The following is a 22,362-nucleotide window of genomic DNA, read 5'->3' as shown; positions in this document are numbered from 1 at the left end:
GTGTAAAGTTTCGCTTCTATCTCTGACTGAGATCCCTCTGATTGAGGTTTGTAGATAGTCATAAAAATAGCCTATAAGTGTATTCCCCCCCCCATACACCTATTCGAGACCCCCCGGACCTAACAAGAATTAATTAATTTGGAGAAAGTGTGATTTGTACAAAGTTTGAGTGAGTGGTCATGTGGGTGTGGGAGAGAATTTAAGAGGATTTAATTCTTTAACTTCTTATCTCATTCACTACTACAATTTACAAATCATATGCATATATATAAGCTTGCAATGTCGGTTACTAACCGACTTAATTACTGTTGCTAGCTAGAACAATCTAGCTAGACATGTAATACAATTTTCTAAATTAATCTACTAGGTTCTAGATTAGTCTTTTACTTTGCAATTTCACACGTGCACTAGCTAGTAGATTCTAGGTTGTTCCAACTATTTTACTTACTACATTTTCTATTTCTATTATTTATTATTTTCATACAAAATATCTTTTCCTAAATCAAGTTTAATTTATTATTCCAACACTTCTCCTTAAACTTGATTTATCATTCTGAGCAAACTTCTCAGCTTGATAAATTCTTCGTACTTGAGTGGCTTTGTGAAGATGTCTGCAACTTGATCTTGTGATTTCACGTATTCCACTTGAACTTCCTTCTTTGCGATGCATTCTCTGATGTAGTGGAAGCGGGTGTCAATATGCTTGCTTCGATTATGCAACACTGAATTCTTTGAGAGCACGATTGCCGACTTATTATCCACACAAATACTTGTTGGCTCCTTTTGTGGCCATCCAAGCTCTTCCAATAAACTTCGTAGCCAAACTGCATGTCAAACACTGAATGTGGCAGCCACATATTCAGCTTCACATGTTGACAGCATGACTATGGATTGCTTCTTCGACATCCAGGTGAAAACAGTGTCTCTCATGAAAAACACGAAGCCACTTGTGCTCTTTTGATCATCGTTATCTCCAGCCCAATCGCTATCACTATGGCCAACAAGCTTATAATCATCAGTATTTGAATAGAATAGGCCATAGTCGAGCGTACCTTTGAGATATCGTAATATTCTCTTTGCTGCCTTGAAGTGGATGGAGGTTGGATTTACATATAGCGACTCACGAGCCCTGTGGCATAAAGTATGTTTGGCCTCGTGCAAGTTAAGTATCGTAGGCTTCCAACCAAGCTCTTGAATAATGTCGGATCTACTTTTTCTCCTCCGTCGTTCTTGGATAATTTGATCCCACACTCCACTGGTGTGTTGATTGCCTTGCAGTCCTCCATCTTGAACTTCTTGAGAATTTCCTTGGCGTAACCTTCTTGTGTGATGAAGATCTCATCTTCGAGTTGCTTGACTTCCACACCGAGATAGTACGCCATCAGCCCAATGTTGGTCATCTCAAACTCCTTTGACATGGCTTGAACTCCTCAATCATCTTTGGATTATTTCCTGTGAAAATCAAATCATCTACATACAAACACACAATTAAGACATTTCTTCCATTGACTTTCACGTAGAGAGCATGCTCATGAGGGCATTTAGTGAAACCACTATCCTCTAAGTACTTATCGATCATGCTATTCCATGCCATTGGTGCTTGCTTTAGTCCGTATAGGGCATTCTTTAACTTCAAGACTTTATCTTCTTGCCCTTTCACCTCGTAGCCCATTGGCTGCTTGATATAGACTTCTTTGACTATATATCCATTGAAGAAGGCTGACTTAACATCCATTTGATAAATCTTCCATCTATTTTGGGCTACAAGAGAGAGTATTAGTCTGATAGTTTCTAAGCGAGCGACTGGAGAAAATACCTCATCATAATCGATTCTAGCTCTTTGACTATATCATTTCACGACGAGCCTCGCTTTATATCTTTCCACTTCACCCTTGGAATTCTTCTTAACTTTATATACCCACTTGAGTCCAATAGCTTTGTGCCCTTCCGGTAGTGTCACGAGCTCCCACATATCATTCTTCTTTATGGCTTTGGTTTCTTCATCCATCGCGACTCGTCAATTTTCACTATCTGTTGCTTCTTCAAAGCTAACAGGTTCACAGTCAGCAAATAGGCAGAATAAGGTGAGATTTTCTAACCTCTCAATATCCTCATATATCTCATCCAAATTCCTTGCTCGTGCTGTAGCTCTTTCATTCAAGAAAGATGGTAGCGAGTCTTCAGTGACTGGTACAAGTGAAGCTGGTGGAATCATTGGCTCTTGTTGGACTTCTCCATCTTGCTCTTCAGCTTTTTGTTCTTCTAACTGTGGGATGTAGGTGAAGTCACCGCTGGAGCTGAAATTCCAGACTCCTTCTTCGTCGAACTCCATGTCTCGACTTATCACTGTTTTCTTGGTATTTGGATTATATAACTTATAGCCTTTAGAGTTAGAGTCGTACCCGATAAAGATGAATGCTTCACTTTTATCATCGAGCTTCTTCCTTCTCTCATCTGGTACATGTACGTAGGCTTTGCTCCCAAATACCTTTAGGTGGGAAATTCCTGGCTTTCTCCCACTCCAAGCTTCTTGTGGAGTCTTTCCCCAAACACTTCTTGTTGGAGATCAGTTGGACAGGTACACCGCGCACGCCACTGCTTCGGCCCAAAATTCTTTAGGCAGATTCTTTGTCTTTAGCATGCTCCTCGCCATCTCCATGATTGTTCTGTTCTTTCTTTCTGCCCCTCCGTTCTGTTGGGGGGATCTCGGAACTGTCAGGGGCCGCCGAATTCCATTTGCTTCACAAAATTCTAGAAACTTTTTGGATGTGAATTCTCCCCCTCGATCAGACCTCAAGGCTTTGATTTCTCGTCCGCTTTGAATTTCTTGAATGCATCGAATACTTCTGACTTCTGCTTCAAGAAATATACCTACGTTTTTCTAGAAAAATCATCAATGAAGAGCATAAAATAATTATTTTTACCGAGGGAGCTTGGATTTATCGGCCCACACATGTCAGCATGAATCAACTCCAGTGGCTTTTGAGCTCTTGAGCTTGACTCCTTTGAGAATGGCTTTCTGAACTGCTTCCCGAGTAGACAACCTTCGCAGAGTTGATCGGGATGTTTGATGGATGATAGGCCTCTCACCATCTCTTTCTTTGATAGCAACTCCAAACCACCAAAGTTCAAGTGCCCAAACCGAAGGTGCCATAACCAAGACTTATCTTGGTAACACGCTTTTAGGCATTTTGCCATATCATTTCAAATATTCAATAAGAACATTCTATTTTTAGACATTGACACATTGGCAATAAGATTATTTTTTGCCATCTCTTATTGGAAGGTTATAATCTCTCATGTGAATATCATAACCTTTCTCTAAGAGTTGTCCCAAACTCAAGATATTATTTTTCATATTGGGCACATAATAAACGTTGGAAATAAATTCCTGATTTCCATTCTTCAAACGAATTAAAATTTTCCCTTTTCCTTTAATTGGAATTTTAGATTCAGCACCAAAGGAGACATTTCCACTTACCGACTCATTGAGCTCCACGAACATGCTTCTTTTCCCGCACATGTGATTGTTAGCACCAGTGTCGAGGTACCACGTGTCATCTTGTCTTCCAGCTTCTCCTTTATATGCTAGAAGCACACTACCGATTTCTTGACTTGTATCTTCAACATAATTGGCCTTCTCTTCAATCTTTAATTTTTCACTTCTGCATTCGGAAGCATAGTGCCCAAATTTATGGCAATTATAACACTTTATTGAAGATTTATCGTACCTCGACTGCGGGTTGCTCCTCTCCCGACCACTTGTAAACTCATTTCCTTCACCACTGTTGACGAAGCCTCCTCGTCCACGTCCATGTCCACGGCCTTTGCCTCGATCTTGACCTTGACCACGTCCTCCTTTGTATTATCCGTGGTTGTTTCTCGAGCTTTCTTCTTTGTCTCGTCCACTTATTTGCATCTTCAACAGCTGCTCTCCAATTTTCTATTTCTCCTCGTACGCTTGTAACGACCCCAACAAGAGATCGATCGTCATCTCCTCCAAATTTTTAGTTTCTTCGATCGTCACCACAATGTGCTCGAACTTTGGGGTTAGTGACCACAATATTTTCTCCATAATTCTTATATCCTCTAATTTTTCACCATTTCTTTTCATTTGATTTGACACCACCAAGACTCTTCAAAAATAATCTGAGACCGATTCGGACTCTTTCATATGCAACGACTCAAACTCTCCTCTTAAAGTTTGAAGTCGTACCTTTTTTACTTGCTCCGCTCCTTTGCACGCGTTCTGGAGCTTCTCCCACGCTTCTTTGGTGGTGCTCGCGTTCGAGATTTTCTCAAAATCATCGTCCCCTAGCACTTGATAAATGAGACAGAGAGCCTTCTCGTCTCTCTTTCTCGCGTCTCGTAATCTATCCTTTTGTTGTTGGGATAGTGCGGCCTCGTCCTGCGGCTCCTTGTAGCTGTTCTCCACGATCTCCCAAACGTCGTGGGCTCCCAATAGCGCCTTCATCTTGATGCTCCAATTGTCGAAGTTGCTCTTATTGAGCATGTGGACTTGAAACGATTTTAAATTCACCATACAACAAGTAGAATCTTGTGGCTCTGATACCACTTTGTTGGAAATATGGAAATAAATATATATGTGGGAGAATTAATTAATTTAGAGAAAGTCTGATTTGAACAAAGTTTGAGTGAGTGGTCGTGTGGGTGTGGGAGAGAATTTAAGAGGATTTAATTCTTACTTCTTTTCTCATTCACTACTACAATTTACAAATCATATGCATATATATAAGCTTGCAATGTCGGTTACTAACCGACTTAATTAGTGTTGCTAGAATAATCTAGCTAGACATGTAATACAATTTTCTAAATTAATCTACTAGGTTCTAGATTAGTCTTTTACTTTTACTTTGCAATTTCACACGTGCACTAGCTAGTAGATTCTATGTTGTTCCAACTATTTTACTTACTACATTATGTATTTCTATTATTTATTATTTTCATACAAAATAGTACTCCCTCCGTCCCTGAAATAAGTTCCTCTTTTTCCATTTTGGGACTCCCCCAAATAAGTTCCTCTTTTTGGACAACTACCCCACCACTAATAATATTTTATTTATTCTTACTTTTCACTTTTTCACCACTCCCAATACTAATTATAACACTTTTTCACCTTTTCACCACTCCCAATACTAATTATAACATATTTTTTTTCCACTATCAATACACTTTACCATTTTCCTTAAAACCCGTGTCGTCCCCAAAGAGGAACTTATTTTGGGAACTGAGGGAGTATCTTTTTCTAAATCAAGTTTAATTTATTATTCCAACAAACATGTCATTGCCAAGCTGTTAATTAGTTCTCAAATTGACAAATCCCAATTGTCAACCTCCGCCAATAACTCTCTCTTGCTCGGAGAGTTAAACAAACTTCCACAACAAACCAATATTGTTTGGATCAAGCCATACTTATATTGAAATTTAATTAATTTCTAACTAGTATTATACCCCTGCTTTGCAGGGTCCAATTATTCATACGTATTTGTAATACATAATAGTAGTACTATAGAATTTTATAAGTGTATTTAAGTTATACAAAAAATAATAATTTTGATGAAAGGAGAATTAATAAGTAAAAATATTTAATTAAATATTTTACTTAAACAAATACTTAATATTTTACTTAAACAAATATTAAGTAAACAAATACATAATATTTTACTTAATTAATAAGTAAAATACTCCATCCGTCCATAAAGAGTGTGTGGTGGAGTGGACGGCACGAGTTTTAATAAAAAAGTTGAAAGATGTGATTTTATTGTTAAAGGGTAGTACGAGGCCCACCAAATTGTAAAAGTAAAAGGTGAATATTGTGTAAATATTGAGTGTGAATGAGGTTTAAAGTATAAAATAGGTTTTCAAAAAAGGAAAACACAATCTTTTTGGACGGAGGGAGTACTTAATATTTTACTTAAACAAATATTAAGTAAAAATATTTAATTCGTATATATGTATATATATTATTTATAATGGTTTATTTTCTGAAAGGAGAATTACTAATAGAACAATTAAATAAATACAGCCCAATACAAAATTCAGCCCAATTAAATAAATATAGCCCAATAAATTAAAAATAAAATAAAATAAATTAAATACAGCCCATCTGCACTTTTCAACCCTAAAATACATCTCAAATACTCATCTCCTCTCATTTTAGGGTTCAACGCCGCCTCTTCTCTCTCATTTCTTCTCCCAGTTCAAACTTTCCTCCTTTTTTCCACATGCGCCGCTGCCGGCGAGAAGCCACGGTCACCGATGCTCTCCATCGTCTTCTTTGTCCCTCTGTCTCACCCTCTGCCGGCAAAAAACCTGCAACCGCATCATGGCAAAGCCGCCATCCAAAAGCCCTAGATCCCTAAACCACCAACTCCGCCCTCACATCTAGGCACTGACGCCGCTCCATGCGGCGTCGCCTCCCTTCTCGACGACGATAATTGCGCCGCTGCCTCCCTCTGCATAGCCCGTATCCAGCCGCCGTCGGGTTTCAAACTACGGCGTCGCCCAAGCCCTAGCCTCCAGATCTCGATCTCCTCCCTCGTCTGCATCTTTAATTCTAGCGTTCTCCATATGAAATTTTGAAACTTTTTATTGCTGATTTGTTTTTTTTTTATACTGAGTAAGATCTAATTTTATTATTTTCATACAAAATATCTTTTCCTAAATCAAGTTTAATTTATTATTCCAACAAACATGTCATTGCCAAGCTGTTAATTAGTTCTCAAATTGACAAATTCCAATTGTCAACCTCAACCAATAACTCTATCTTGCTTGGAGAGTTAAACAAACTTCCACAACAAACCAATATTGTTTGGATCAAGCCATACTTATATTGAATTTTAATTAATTTCTAATATGATTTGTTTCTCTTTTACATTATTTGAGCGTTATTCAAATTTAGCAATAGCCCAACATCTACGCTCTCCCTCCTTCGTCCATCTCCCCCTCACACACAGATCATGCACTGACACACAGCTAATTAATTGCAAGTCATGCTTATGAAACTGTAACAAAACATGTGTATATGGGTATCCTCCAGAATTTATTTCCCCTTGAAGCATTAAATGTATAATATAGGCACGAAGTTTACGGCATATGTGTAGTTCAAGATTTATTAAAAGAAATGAACCTAATTAATTATGTGGTTCAATTTAATAAAAGTTTTTAGTTGAAAGAATCTAAATCATTTCTGATCACAAACTAAACAGCCAGTGTGTATTGCATTTTAGAAATAGAAATAATTTTATTTTTCCATGTATACTTTTTCTTTTTGAAATTATCCTATTCATAACTCTTGTCGAAGATTCATTTCAAAAAAAAAATCTTGTCGAAGATAGTCATATCGCTTGAAATCAGACTCGAGAAAGATTCTTTTAGTATGCCGAACTTCTATAGCTTCCGAATGGTGAATGTGATTGAGCTAAACAATTGGTCGGGATCGAATTCACAATCTTTTAAGTTCCTCATTGTTTTAAATTAGACTCGAGAGAGATTTCTTGTGTTGAAGCCGACTTCTTAAGGAAGTGAGTAGTGGTAATGAACTAAACAATTAAAAAAAATAAAAATACCCCATCCATCCCTGTTATTTTGAGATCTTTTTTTTAGCATAGGAATTAAGAAAGTAGTGTTTTATGTGTAGATGAAAAGGTAAAAAAGTAAATAAAGGGTAAAAATTTTGCCAAATAAGCCAATGTCTCAAAATAGGTGGAACACCCAAAATGAAAATTGTCTTAAGATAGATGGGACAGAGGGAGTAGAACATGGCATGGCCTCCAATAAAATTTTATACACAAATGATGCAGTGCACGTGGGCTCTCTATTGCATGTGGGTCGGATCCGGCCCAAACCCGGTCCGACCCTCACTTGGAACCTGATCTAGCGTTCGATTCATTACTTGTTATATAAAATTAACATCAGTTGCGAATAAAAATAACAGTTGTTATAAGGAAATATTTCCTTCGTTTTATAACAAGTGTCTACTTTAGTTTTTGAGTTGTCCTATAACAAGTGTCTATTTTTTTTAAAAGGGAAAGTGGGCTCCACCGTTTTTTAGATTTTCACCTTTTAATCATCTATACCTAAATTTTTTTTCTCTCACAAAATAAAAGTGGGCTCCACTTTTATTTTTTTGCTCTTTAATCATACCCATCTAAATTCTCGTGCCGCAAAAATGTGGACACTTGTTATGGAACGAGAGAGTAGTTATTATAAATAAAAGTAACAATTTATAATAAATAAAAGTAATATAGAATTTTATCATTGAAAATTATAGTTGCAAAAGTGATTGTTCTTATAAATAATAATGATAATTTTTGTGAAAAATAGTTATTCTATATAAAATTACTAAAATTTCAATAAAATTGATAATTATTATGATTAAAAGTGTCAATTATAAAAATGATAATTAATCTTAATAAAAGTAATACTCCCTTCACCTTGTAATAAAGTATTCTCTCCGTCCCAGCGATAACGAGACTCTTTTTTTTGGCACGAGAATTAAAAAAGATGTGTTTTGTGTGTAGACGAATAAGTGAAAAGGTGAATAACAGGTAAAACTTTTACCAAATAAGAAAAGGTCTCAAGATAAGTGGGACGCCCAATAGGTGGGGTAGAGGGAGTATCATATATGAGATGACACAGGTTCTAAGAAAAGGTCCGTAGATAATGTGTTGAGTGAAATTAAGTGTTGTGGTTAAATTGATTAATGGGATTATGTAAAAATAAGTGGTTGTTGTTAAAAAGATAAAATGGAGCAATTAAAATGAAAGATATAGTAACTTTTTTATGGGATGAATGAAAATAGAAAATATGATAGAGAAAATATAATACTTTGAAACTGAGGGAGTAGTATTGATCCAAATCAAGTGTTGGATCGGGTTGGATTGAGTATTGACCCATGCGCACAGTACAGTGCGTTGCGCCATTGACGTGATATATGAGGTGAAGATATCACATCACTCAATGTCTACATTTTACCCATGCTTTCTTGTTTGTTTGTTTGTTTTTTCTTTTTTTTTTCTTCTCTCATGTCAAGATTTGATTAATCAAGTGGAAGGGCTGAAACCTCTCCTCATTACTCTTGAAGCTGTCTTGCTATATAAATCACAAGTGTCTTGGCAGCTGGTGTATGTGTCATTCTTCTACAAAAACTCATGGTTTGATTAATTGAAAAAATTGCAATAATCATAAAACAATTTAACAAAAACTTTCAAATTAAGATGCATGGTAGGTTTGTGAGTTTACACAATGCATTTATAACTTATGGATAAAGAGCTCAATGATTAAATAATGTGTTATTACCCACATGGAGGGTTGATGCATGCATTTGAATTGTGAAATGGTTGTAATTAAGTAATAGCATAACATAACCCACTAATTAAAATCACTTTATTGTTTAGGTTCTTTCTTTCTAATGTAACTTAAGGCGGTTAGGTCCATGGATATATGATAAATTATAATCGTTGGTGACATTGAATTTGTAGAAAGTATTTGATAGAAGATGCGTATTCTCTCAAATTGAAATGACAATGGAGGATAAGATCCAATCTTAGATTAAAATGAAGGGCGTCGATCAGACGGCAGATGTGATTGATAGAGATGCCAAACTGTTTGTAAAAAGTGGGCATAGAGTTCATGTGAGGTGTCTACTTTTGCCGTAGCATCTATTTAAAAGGGTTGCTCATTTTGCCTTCTAACTTTGAAAACGAATATTAATTGGCAAGAATCACAACACTTTGCCATAAACCATTTTGTTACATAAACTCTTAATCTGCATTTCAAGAAATATTTGTGTTGCGATTAGTCCAGCAATTCACACGTGCATCTATTGATTTGTTCGTTTAATTTTGTGTTCTCTACTTCAGTTGAGATTAGATTTGTAGCCAAATATATGTCTCAAGATGGTGTTTGGCTAAGCTTATTTTAAAAATAAAGCTTATAAGTTCTTGGAGCTTAATTATAAGATGTAGTTTCTTAATAGCTAATAAGTTATCAAAGTGTTTGGGTAATTAAGCTTATATAAGCTAAAGAGAGAATTTTTAATTAGTGAGAAAAAAAAATTGTTATAGAAAAATCGAAGAAAAATGAAATTAGAATGATATATGATGAAATTATAAAATTATAGTTGAGTTATTTATGTAAAATGAGTATTGCTTATAAGATAATGTCAAAATAAGTTGGGGGTAGAGCAACCTATTTTTTGGGGAGCTTATAAACTCTTAGAGCTTATTTTTACAACTTATAAGCTTTTTATAAGCTTATTTTCACCATAACATAATCAGGGGAGGGCTAAAATAAGTACACTTCTTAAGATATAAAATAAGAATCACTTTTAGCCCTTAGATCATACAGATCTACGGTTGATTCATCATCTTGTTGGATAAATTCATGGTCATGAGTTCGAATCTCAAAGGTAGCATAAATTTATTTTTCGCAATTCATACCTTTATACAGTGAATTTATATGTGTTCTACATAAAATTTATAATTTTTTCCTAATTCTTATTTCTTATTTAAAAGGTGTTCTCACGATAGCCCTTCCCACATAATCATATATATATATATAGGATGAGATGGTGTCGATCGGTCCTTTTTGTTATATTTGAATGTAAATACTAAGACGCATGTCTTGAACATGCTTCTCAAGATAGTCATTCAGCTACGAACACTTGTTTTGTTTAGAAATCACAATAGGCCTTCCTCGTTGTGATATTTATATATAAATTACATCTTTTTGCTCGTTATAATCCTTTTCAGTTTATAAATATTGACTTGTTTATGTGTTAGAGTTTCTCTGGGTTCAGACCAAACTTTCGATCCACCCTCATAAATTTATTCCCTTTCTTATTCCCGCTTCTTAATTACATCCCTTGGTCACGATTTTTTCGGATTAACTATCCTTAGTTAAGTCCAGTCGTGACAGAGTGGTATTAGAGCCGAACATCTCCTAGTACGATGTGGTTCGGGGACAAACCAAGCGGAAGCTGGTGGGCCTGTGACTCCCGGGGACGAAGTGTGGAGTGATCGCCAGTGCAAAAGAGGCACGGACAAAGAGCGGCTCCAATTAAGACTTCCAAGCGGAGGGGCGCAAGGATGAACCGGAACCCACTCGACCGGAACGAGAGGGATTCCGAGAATATGTTGGAATGGGACGACATATTCAAGGAGAGCTTAAAGGATTTGATTGGGTTACTTATACCAACAAGATATGCATCTTCTTTTCTGGTGACCACGTGGAAGAAATTCCAAGGGTAAGCGTGCTTGGCTTGGAGCAATTATAGGATGGGTGACCTCCTGGGAAGTTTCTCAGGAGTGTGCGAGTGAGGACAATAGCTTAGAATAGTAATCATTAGGAATCAATCTATGTGCATATGACCTTGCTTGCCCAAATTCTAAATTGCACATGTACACTTGCAGTATGTAAAAAAAATAAGCGAACAAGTTTTTGAGGCCCTTGCCGAGGATTGATTTTTCTTTTGATATTATTTCTAAACTGTTAGATATTAATCTGAGTTTTTATTTTTGTTATACTCCCTCCGTCCACGAAATGAGTACCCATTTGGGGGTGGCACGGGTTTTAAGAAATTGATTAAGTGTGTGTAAGTGGAATAAGGGACCCACTTTTATTGTGAGTGAAAAGTGTGGGGTACACTTACCAAAAAAGGAAATGGGTACTCATTTGGTGGACGGACCAAAAAGGAAATATGGATACTCATTTCGTGGACGGAGGGAGTATATTTTTTATCTTCTTTTTTAATTTGGTTTTGATTTTAATTCTGGTAGTGCATGAACACACAATCTCAGAGTCTACCTCTTGAAGATTTCGACTTTGAGATTGAAGCTTCGTATCGCCGAAATAACACCCAATGTACTGAAGCTAAGTTGGGATCAATTGTTGTTCGTGCTTTGGAAGAGCAACTGCCAGATTTACTAAATACTTAGGAAAACATGAAGGCTCAGAAACAACCTCTAATCAACGATGTATTTACTCAACAATGCAATGTTACGATGTATTTACTCAACAATGCAATGTTATATCTTTTTTGAAATCTAATCCTATATATAGAATCAGGATCAAGTCAGAATCACATCTTTTCGTGATAACTGAGTACCATGAACAAACATATAAAATATATGAATAATTATAATACATCAAATATATGAATAAGAGATGGTTATATCTTGTTTATGTGTTATATTTAATTGCTCACGATCTAACTATATATTGTTCATGTATTTTATGTGTTTATTTATGATTCTCAATTTTTACGAAAATATATGATTATCATTATATATATGAATAAATTAATATAAATTTACGAATAATTTCTTTGTAATATATAAATTATGTATTCATAAAATTTCCGTTTCCTTCTAAATCAAATATAATAAAATTTGAATTATTCATACTTAAAAAACGAATTATTCGTAGATTTATTCCAGCGCTATAGATATTGTTTCACGTGTAAAAGTATACAGCCTTCTTTTTCGGCTAATTTCCCTTTGACATTTCTTTAAATAAATAGAGTGTGTGTATGTTTGTGTGAAATGATTGGTGGTGCTAAAATCCATAAAATTTGAGGAATTCCAAGATATCAAGAAACTTGACGTGGCCATAACAAGAAAATCTTCTTGGTATCTAGAGTTAATGCTATGGCGATTGGAACTACTATATACCTCATGCATGTATCTTTAATAATGTAATTAAATTGATTTCATTTCTTGTGTTATAGTTTCTGTCTCATAGTCCCCAATTTCCTTTCACGCTTATGTTATATATGCCCTTCCGTATTAATTTAAGAAACAATAGGGCCATTCGGCCCTATTCAACATACAACATCAAATTTTATTCACTATTTAAAAAAACATAAATTTTGATAATTTTTTGTATGTCATGACTATTCTACCATTCTCTCTCTCTCCTCTCTCTTTCTCATCTCCCTCTCTCTCTCCAGCGGCTCCTCTCTCTTTCTCATGATCTCTCTCCCTCTGCTCCAGCGGCTCCTCTCTCTTTCTCATCTCCCTCTCTCCAGCGGCTGCGCGGCAGCGGCGCCGAGCTTGGAGAATTCGTCGAAGCTCTCGCGGCGGTGGTAGAGGAGATCCTCCCTCTCTCTCCTCTCTCTTTCTCATCTCCCTCTCTCTCTCTCTCTCTCCAGCGCACGGCGGCGGCAGATCTGGTCTGATGAGACGGCGGCGGTGGATCTGATCTGATCGTTGCGCCGCCTCCTCTATCGGCAGATCTGATCTCCGACTCCTTCGGTTTCAGCCATGGCAGATCTGATCTGATCTGTGTGCTGCACGTATGGCACTTATGGCACTATTAGTGCCATAAGTGCACACTTCCCCTAGGGTTTAGATATTCCATTTAGGATTTAGATTATCCATTTAGGGTTTAGATTATCCATTTAGGGTTTAGATGTTCCATTTAGGGTTTAAATGATGTTGTTTCTGTATTTGTGATGCACGTATGGCACTTATGGCACTATTAGGGCCATAAGTGCCCAAAATGATTATTTTACTTGGTTTTATTTTGGATTTTCGTTGGCACTTATGGCACTAATAGTGGACATCCCAAAAAGGAAAGATAGGAAGTTCTTTCGTGGACGGAGGGAGTATTTTCTTAATTTTCGTGCCGAAAAGAATTTGACTCAAGATTCGCGGGAGGGAGGGAGTAATATATATATTTTTATCAATCTAGCTTTATACCCCACAAGTATTTTGGTATTTATAATGTATTTTGAACTTAATTGCATACGTTAAGACGCACTTCTCAGTGGGTCACCTATCTTAGTTGTGCTCTAAGTCGAGCACACTTAACCTTAAAGTTCATTTCAAATGGTCACCAGTACAGAACACGCGTATTATTGATATAACTAGCACCTATTAATTCATTTAAACTATATTTCAATATACAATATCATTTATTAATAACCTTAGAATATGTCGAGATGGTATCTAAGACTTGTGGTGCCGACGAAAAAATGACGGTAAATATACGATCGAATTTAAATTAATAAAAAAATTTACATTATCGTTAATTAAAAAAATAAAATATTATTGTTGAAAATAACAATAAATTTTAAAATATGCTCAATAATTTAAAAATTGGAATAAAATAGAATACTAATTAAAAAATAATAAAAAATATTTTTTAAAAAATAACAAAAAAATAATATTTACTGACGGATTAATTAAAAAATTAAAAAAATAATTTAAAAAAACTAAAAAAAATAAAAATAATAAAAAATAATATTTAACGACGGATTATTTTCCGTCGCTAATAATTATGTCGCTATTCGGTCGGTAAAATTAAAAAATAATTAAAAAATAAATTAAAAATAAAAAATAATAGTTAATTCCGTCGGTAAAATTTAAAAATAATATTAAATTTTAATAAGCGCAAAATCACCGAATTTACCGGCGAATTACCGACGTAATTATTAGTTATGGAAACAATCCGCCGGTATACCGTCGGTAAACTTTTAAAAATATTTTCGTCAGAATTCCGCCGTTGTTCTGTCGGTAATCACCAACGGATTATTTTTCGTCGGTTCCATCGGTGTCCGGTAAATTATTTTGTAGTGAAATCATGCCGATCAAACTTTATGCCACGACTCAACCTACAATTAAAATGTTAATTCGGTGAAATTCGAATCTTATTTGAGTTCAATAAATATTTCACTTTAAACGTAAATAAACAATAACAATTTATTATAACATAGAGTGGACGGCTCACCAAATGGAATGTCACCAAACAATAGTTACAATCTACCTTCACACCTTACACACTCGATCATAACTGCAAATTAATAGACAAAATAAATGCTTCTCCTCGATCGTACACTCTATTGGGGCTGGTAACAAGATTCATCTATTATAATTCGTATCTCATCTACTATTTTTGAAATGGATGATTTTTGTGCAATTGAAAATATAAACATATAGATGCCCTAAGTTTTATGAGGACCAATATTCTTTCCAAGAAGGGACCACCTACATCAAATCTGATATGTTTTTTAGGGTTCTTGATGTTGAAATTTCAATGGTTTCAATGCACACACCTAATAAAATTAAATACCCCACACCTCCATCATCAATTCCAACCATAGGGGTTTCATCCTTGAAAACCCTAGCTAATTTTTTGATTGAAAAGTTTAACTAATGTATTTAGGGTTAATCTCGATTAAATTTCGAATTGTTATTAATTTGCAACCATGTAAGAATATATATATATATATATATATATATATATATATATATATATATATATATATATTTACTCGTTTCCCTTAAAGAATTTATTTAATATAGTAAGGGAGGCAAAATAGATGTGTGGTGATGGTGTAGTTTTGGAAGATGATGAAGTCAAAAAGTGTACTAGTTGAAGATATGTTGCTTCTTATGTTCAAACATCTTCGTATATTTTTTTAAGTGGTCCTATGCAAAAACCTTGATATATATGGTATATTGTGGATTTGAATGATGCCATGGAATTAATTTTGAGGGGGTTTTGACCATTTAACTAACTTTGTATACACACGTATTATTTGATTTGATGTGTTTCCATCAACTACGACTTTCCACAGCTCAAGAAATTTGTATCTCAAATCTTCATATATTTTCTTTCCTAGCTCAAATATGATTTGCAAAAACATAAACTGTTTTCATCGGCTATTTTCGATGTATTTGACCTACCAAGGCAAACTTATTGACTCGATTATTAGGTCGAATTGTAGCCAACAGTGTCCCAACACTACACCAGAAACGCTCATACATAACGGATGTAAAAACATCTGTAATGTATAATGGTGTAATGTATGTGAAATTTATACATAACGGAGATATAACCGTTATCTATTACATTATACATAACGGTGATAATAAATACATAACGCTTGATAATCCGTTATGTATAATGTTATACATAACGTGTTTTATCCGTAATTAAATTTTTATTTCTTTGTTATTTATTAGTTTTTACATAACGGTTTTCTTCATATACATTACACTCATCTGTGTTATCTTTGAATGTTATAATAACATCAAATCGATGTTTAGATAACGTTTTTTAACGTTATGTATGTTTTAATACATAACAGTTATATATTTTAAATTTTTCGTTATGTATGCTAATGACAGCTTTTAATTATAATTGATTTGCAATTAAAATTAATTCTAAAACAACAAAATAATAAAAACCAACCAATCATATGCAACCACCATCCAACCATATAACTTCACAAAATATTTGTACAATCACCAGCCAAAATATAACATCCAAAATATTTGTACAATCACAGTTTACAAAAATATAAGTTCTAGCTATTAGTGCTTAATTCTAAAGATTGATTACAAAACATCACTTCTCCTGCCATACATCTCTATTTCACTTCATGGAAAGCATCTGTAGGAGCATCTGTAGCATAAAACAGATAGTATATATATGAAAAACAGCTGCACATGAAAGCTAAACTAAGAACATAAATAGGAGAAACACCAATCTTATAGCATGTACTAGCCTAATTCACAGGAGCATCAATTATTAAACTTTAAACATACCTATCCAGCCAATGCATTCTTAATCAGACACCTTGCCCATTCTTCACGAACCTCGTTCAGTTGGTTTTGAGAATAAGTAGTAACACCCTTAAACTACGAATACAAACAATCACCAATATATTTTATTAATAACTACTAATACTATGTTAAACAATATTAAAGTATAATGTATATAACAATACCAGTGATGACAAGTGAAAAGTTGAGGCTGCCGTATTTTGAGACCCTTCAATAATATCTCTCATAAACCTCATCACAAAGTAGCCACATTGCTTATCATCAGGTTGTGTAGGGTCCTACAATTATTACATTAGTAGATGTTGTAGTTTATAAGGGTGAAAATAGAATAGAAAGAACGGAAATATAAACTGCACAAGTCAATTTTGACCTGCTATCCGATGACAAAATCAGAAAATGTGCAAACATGTGGTCTTCTATATATATAACATAAACTACCGACTGTTTCTAATGGCCATGGGAGAACTAGAAAACGTATGAGGTTCAATCGACAGGAAGCCAACGCAAGATGATTCCAAGAACTCCTACAATGTGACTGATCACTTGACAAAAGAACTAGCAGCTTTCTCTAAAGCCATAAAGTTATGTAAAATCCCTTTACGTGGAGGAGTAATGAAAGAAGCTTAAAACCAAGAGAGTATTAAAACTATGTCATAGACATAGTTACTCTTTCAATCAAAGAAGCACTGTTATGTATGTAACTAATACCGTTCATCCTACAAGTTAGATAACGGTCGGCTTAACGGTTTTGTAATACCGTTATGTATGTAACTAATAGATAACGCTCAAACTTAACGGTTTAACTCAAACCGTTATCTAAGCGTTTAGACAACACTACATAGATAACGGTTTTTCGTCAAAACCGTTATCTTTTCCAAAAATGCGCACATACATAACGGTTTTTAGAAAAAACCGTTATGTATGAGGTGTTATGTATGTGCATTTTTGTAGTAGTGCAAAACTTAGGAGTTAATTGTGCACTATATTTACAAGTTATGCCACATGCATTGATGCATGCATGTTCATCCTACAAGTTAGAGATGAAGGGCAAGAAACACCCCACCATATATAATTAATCCAGCTAAAAAATAAATTTAAATTAAATGCAAGGATCTGGAATTTTTTCTCCCACCATTTTCTTTAAATTTTATTGATTGGGGACATTTAGGAACGCCATGAGTGTTTTTTTTTCAACCTTCTACATTTTACTAAATTATTAAATCCAAGCTTATGGTAGTACCGTAAGACCAATTCTTGACCACACATTTATGACATGTGGCGTATCAAGATGGTGACACGTGGCAAGACATTCTAAAGCAAAATCTATAGAAGGGTAAAATCGGAATATATTTTGGGGGTGGGGGGTGGGGCAGGGATGGGGTGGCGAAAATACCAGATTTATTAAAATGAAATGCATTTTTTGTATAATTTAATGCATTTTTATGTGGAAACTTTATGCATTTTTGTTTGATTTTATATGCACTAGGGTTTAGGTTTAGGGTTTCAGTTTAGTTGTGAATTTACCGTTTCAGTTCAGTTGTGAATTCACAATTGTAATAATTCACAACTAGGGTTTAGATTTAGGGTTTAGTGTTTCAGTTCAGTTCAATTGTGAATTTACTGTTTCAGTTCAGTTGTGAATTCACAATTGTAATAATTCACAACTAGGGTTTAGGTTTAGGGTTTAGTGATTCAGTTAGTTCAGTTGTGAATTCACATTCGTAATAATTCACAACTAGGGTTTAGGTTTAGGGTTTAGGGTTTCAGTTCAGTTAAGTTGTGAATTCAAAACCAAAAAAATCTGATTGTGAATTCACAAACAAAAAATTCTGGTTGTGAATTCACACTGGTTGTGAATTGCACGTGAGATTTTTTAAAGGGGTGATGTAAAGTGGACATTTTTTAAATTTTTAATGTGAAGGGTATTTTGGTAACACTGGCCATTTTTAAATATTTTTATTTTAGTGGACAATTTTTAATTTTACAATATGAAAGTGGTCATTTTAAAAATCCACTCACTACTAAAAAAAACGCTCATATGTAACGGTAAATTTCCGTTATGTATGTACCAAAACTACCGTTGTATATAGTGGTGTTATGTATGAGGGCGCTCATACATAACGGTAACATACCGTTACCTATACAATGTATACATAACGGTATCTGGGATATATATAACATATCCAAAACCGTTGTCTATGACAGTAATACATAACGAAATTTTTCTGTTATAAAATGTCTTTTTTCCGATATGTATTTGTCATATAGATAACGGTTTTTTATGTTTTATATAACGGTTTTCCGCCGTTATCATATGGGAGAAAACATAACGGTTTTTCACCGTTATGAAAATTATTTTTGCGTTATAAAATATAATTCGTACATACAGTTTTGCTATTATAGACAACGCTTTTTTGTATTTAGATAACGGTTATTTCCGTTATCTTTGAGTATGAATTATAACAGTTTTTTACCGTTATGAAATTTATATTTTTCGTTGTGTAATTAGCTAATAGATAACAATGTTTATCTGTATTAGAAACGGCAATGAGAACCGTTATGTATTCTTAGTTATAAAATAAACCATATTTTTTGTTTTTTTTTTTTGTTTTTTAGCCTGTTTTTTGTAATTTTCTAATTTAAAATCATACAAATATACAATATTCTCAAATAATACAATCCAGAAAATATACTCCCTCCGTCCACGAAATGAGTACCCATATTTCCATTTTCGTCCGTCCACGAAATGAGTACCCATTTCCCTTTATGGCAAGTGTACCCCACACAACACTTTAATTAATACACTAAAAAAGGTGGGACCTCTATTCTATTCACACTACACTCAATACATTTCTTAAAACCCGTGCCGTCCACAAATGAGTACTCATTTCGTGGACGGAGGGAGTATTATATAAAATAACTTAAACTTCCAAACATTGTAGCTTCAAAGTACCTAAAGTAGTCATCCAAACATTAACAAAAAATGGTGTTCAACACAATTTTCACCAAATTCTTCATCATTTCCAGATTGAAAATCCATACAAAAAAGCAAACAAAATGCCACATCTTCCTACGTCCCCTGACTTCTATTGCCGTACACCTGACCATGAAAGAGAATAATTCAATAAACATACTACTATGTGTGGTTCAATGACTGTGAGTATCCAATGTGAACTATTTCATACAAGTAAGAAAATTAGTATAGCAATGAATATAGAACATAATGATTACTGAGGTTAGAATGCTAAGTATTCACTTACTCCACATTGCAAGGCGCCAAAACAATTTGATTGGCAGTTGCAACAAGCAATCGTTCTGATAATGCGCGTGCCCTATCTTCGATTGATAAACTTTTACAGTGTGAAATAGTGAACGGGTTCACAAATAAAAATCTGGTAGCGTCATCTTTCTTCATGTTTCTATACAAATGCCTAAAAATAAAGATGATGCAAAAGGTTCAAACACGACTACCTCTTGGCCTCTATCTAGTCCCAAACTACCTGCTGGGACCTCCAAAAATGCTTACATAATTCTTGCAGAAAAGAATATAAAATAAATTCGTCAGAATAGTTTCAGATGGAGAAAGCAACTACAAATTCTCAATAAGATGGAAAAAGCTATGTAACAAACAAATATAGATAATAGAAGATAATTCAATGACAATACCTTGGGCTTCCAGAACGCACCAACAGGTAATGGCTCTAAACTTATCATTTCCATGAAAACCAAATTAGAGCATACACCACTACACATCTAGACATACATGAGGGCAACTTCGTGTGAGCAGTTGTAAGCCTTGATACTGCTGACAGTACTACAAATAGAAACAAATAACGATAGTTAATACAAATACAAACCATCACCTATTACCATGCCAGCCCCCAATAAGACTACAAGCAACAAAACAGTTCGCAAATTTTTGCGCTTCTCTGTAGATCTCTTCAATTGTAAAGACGGAGAAGACTATCCAAAGCAACCATATTTGTATGCTGAAAGCTCCTCATCAACTGCTTGTTGATTAGGAAGAAGACTAAACTTTCCATGTCTACAAAGCAGGGAGTACAGAGCAAATGTCCCACCTGAGGTGATTGAACAGGTTCTCAAGACTGATAATAAAAAAATAGATAAAATTCTTAATATTGCCAATTATTCTTAATATTGCCAATTCAGCATACCTTCACCATTATCATCAGCGCTCAGAATAATAATGATATATTTGAGCAATGGAATCAGAGTTAAGGTCCAAAAGATTAACGAAAATGCCCCAAATATTGTATCAGTACTCTTATGCTTATGAGACATCCCAGAAAATATACATCTGTAAACATATAGTGGTGAAGTGCTCAGATCTCCTTATACCACCCCAAAGCTCTGATATGCTAGTGCTATAGAGAGCGGAATACACTGCAAAATGGAAATACATAGGCATTGAAAATGTTAGTTTGTCAGCAACATTATTTTTTGTTGTATTAATTATTCCTTGTATCTTAGAGGCAGAAATATATTACTTATGTCTTGGAATAATATTAGAAGCACTGTAAGACTATGAAAACTTTAAAAATGATCAAATAGAAACTACTGAACCATTAATGCTTAACTCAGCTAAGATCAGTTATAGGTTATATGAAAAAAGGAGCGTCATTAGAAAAAAATCCTAATCAATAACATGTCCAAGAAATAACGAAGACACATGAATAGAATTAGCAAGAGGACAATTAGGAAATAAATAACTTAGATTTGATTGGACAACATGACTGCCTTTGTTTATAACAGAGTTTATATGTCAATGGGGCAAATCTCAATACTCATTCTTCTACAGAATACCAAAAATATAAAAAGTTATGAAAAACATGATGATAGCTTCACAAAACCAGATGACAAATATCAGTTAGCAAAATAAATTTCATGAGTCAATAGCTCACAGCCATGCGCGGAAAAGGCTATAAATTTTTGTATTCATAAGCTCTTATTTATAATCTTCTAAACTTATCTAGTATAGGTTATAGGAACACATTGTCGAACGCACATAGCCTGGGTTTGAGCATAATCACAATTAGCGAAAATAAATTCGATTAACATCCATAGAATACCTGAACGGGATACTTAACAGCGAGGCTAGCAATAAAATCGTTGCGGGAGAGGTGGTAAGAGACGAGAATTTTGAAAGGGAATCATACCTCCAAAGGTGTTAGAGCTAGGTTTTCTGACCATGTCTCGAAGCTTCCACCGGGAAATGAAAGCTTGAATCGCATCTGGCTATCGAAGGCCACCGGTTTCCAGAGAGGCAGACGCAAGCGGCGCGGGCAAGAGACCGATAACAATTAGAGAATAAGAGAGGGGTCGCGATTTGGGGGTTAGGGATTTCAAATTTTGGCGAGTGCCCTAGCGGCGGCGGCCGAGGATGGGTGAGACGATGGAAAAGGCTCGACAGTGGAGGCTCTGAGGCAGGGTAGCGCAATTGGAGAAGGTGGGGGCGGCGGCTAGCGTCGGACGACAGAGACAGTAACGTTTGGGGGATGTGTGGCCTGAATTGAGAATTAGGAGTGGGGAGCGAGAAACAAACGGTGGTGCCGGTGGATAAGTAGAAAACGATAAAGGGGAAGAACCACCATGATCATCGTCGCGCCGGAGGCGGCGAAAACCGGCGAAATCGCCGGAGAAGGAAGAAGGAGAATGATGTGAAAGAGAGATAGAGAGCGTCGGATGAAAGAAAGAGAGGAAAAAAAATAGATTTCTAATTTTGAAATTGAGGGGTATTTAGTTTATT

General features: G+C 35.0%; 1 protein-coding gene, 1 long non-coding RNA gene and 1 pseudogene across 2 annotated transcripts; all 3 read right to left on the bottom strand.

Annotated features, from left to right (window-relative positions):
- Positions 1-831: 831 nt before the first annotated feature.
- On the bottom strand, positions 832-1,418 carry LOC131008498 (uncharacterized mitochondrial protein AtMg00810-like). The gene is made up of 2 exons (XM_057935371.1): positions 1,125-1,418; positions 832-1,083 (listed from the first exon to the last, which is right to left on the bottom strand). The coding sequence occupies exons 1-2, from the start codon at positions 1,416-1,418 to the stop codon at positions 832-834; spliced, it is 546 nt and encodes a 181-aa protein (XP_057791354.1).
- A 14,789-nt stretch (positions 1,419-16,207) lies between these two features.
- On the bottom strand, positions 16,208-17,276 carry LOC131013551 (uncharacterized). The gene is made up of 3 exons (XR_009097726.1): positions 16,760-17,276; positions 16,578-16,670; positions 16,208-16,434 (listed from the first exon to the last, which is right to left on the bottom strand). It is a non-coding gene; the product is annotated as an uncharacterized LOC131013551 (long non-coding RNA).
- Positions 17,277-19,538: 2,262 nt separating this feature from the next.
- On the bottom strand, positions 19,539-21,847 carry LOC131008497 (potassium transporter 4-like; annotated as a pseudogene).
- Positions 21,848-22,362: the final 515 nt, after the last annotated feature.

The sequence above is a fragment of the Salvia miltiorrhiza genome, chromosome 2 (assembly GCF_028751815.1).
Source record: "Salvia miltiorrhiza cultivar Shanhuang (shh) chromosome 2, IMPLAD_Smil_shh, whole genome shotgun sequence".
In the NCBI taxonomy this organism is placed as follows: domain Eukaryota; kingdom Viridiplantae; phylum Streptophyta; class Magnoliopsida; order Lamiales; family Lamiaceae; genus Salvia; species Salvia miltiorrhiza.
Note: the sequence above shows the minus strand (reverse complement) of the source record. Positions and strands in the feature narration are given on the sequence as shown.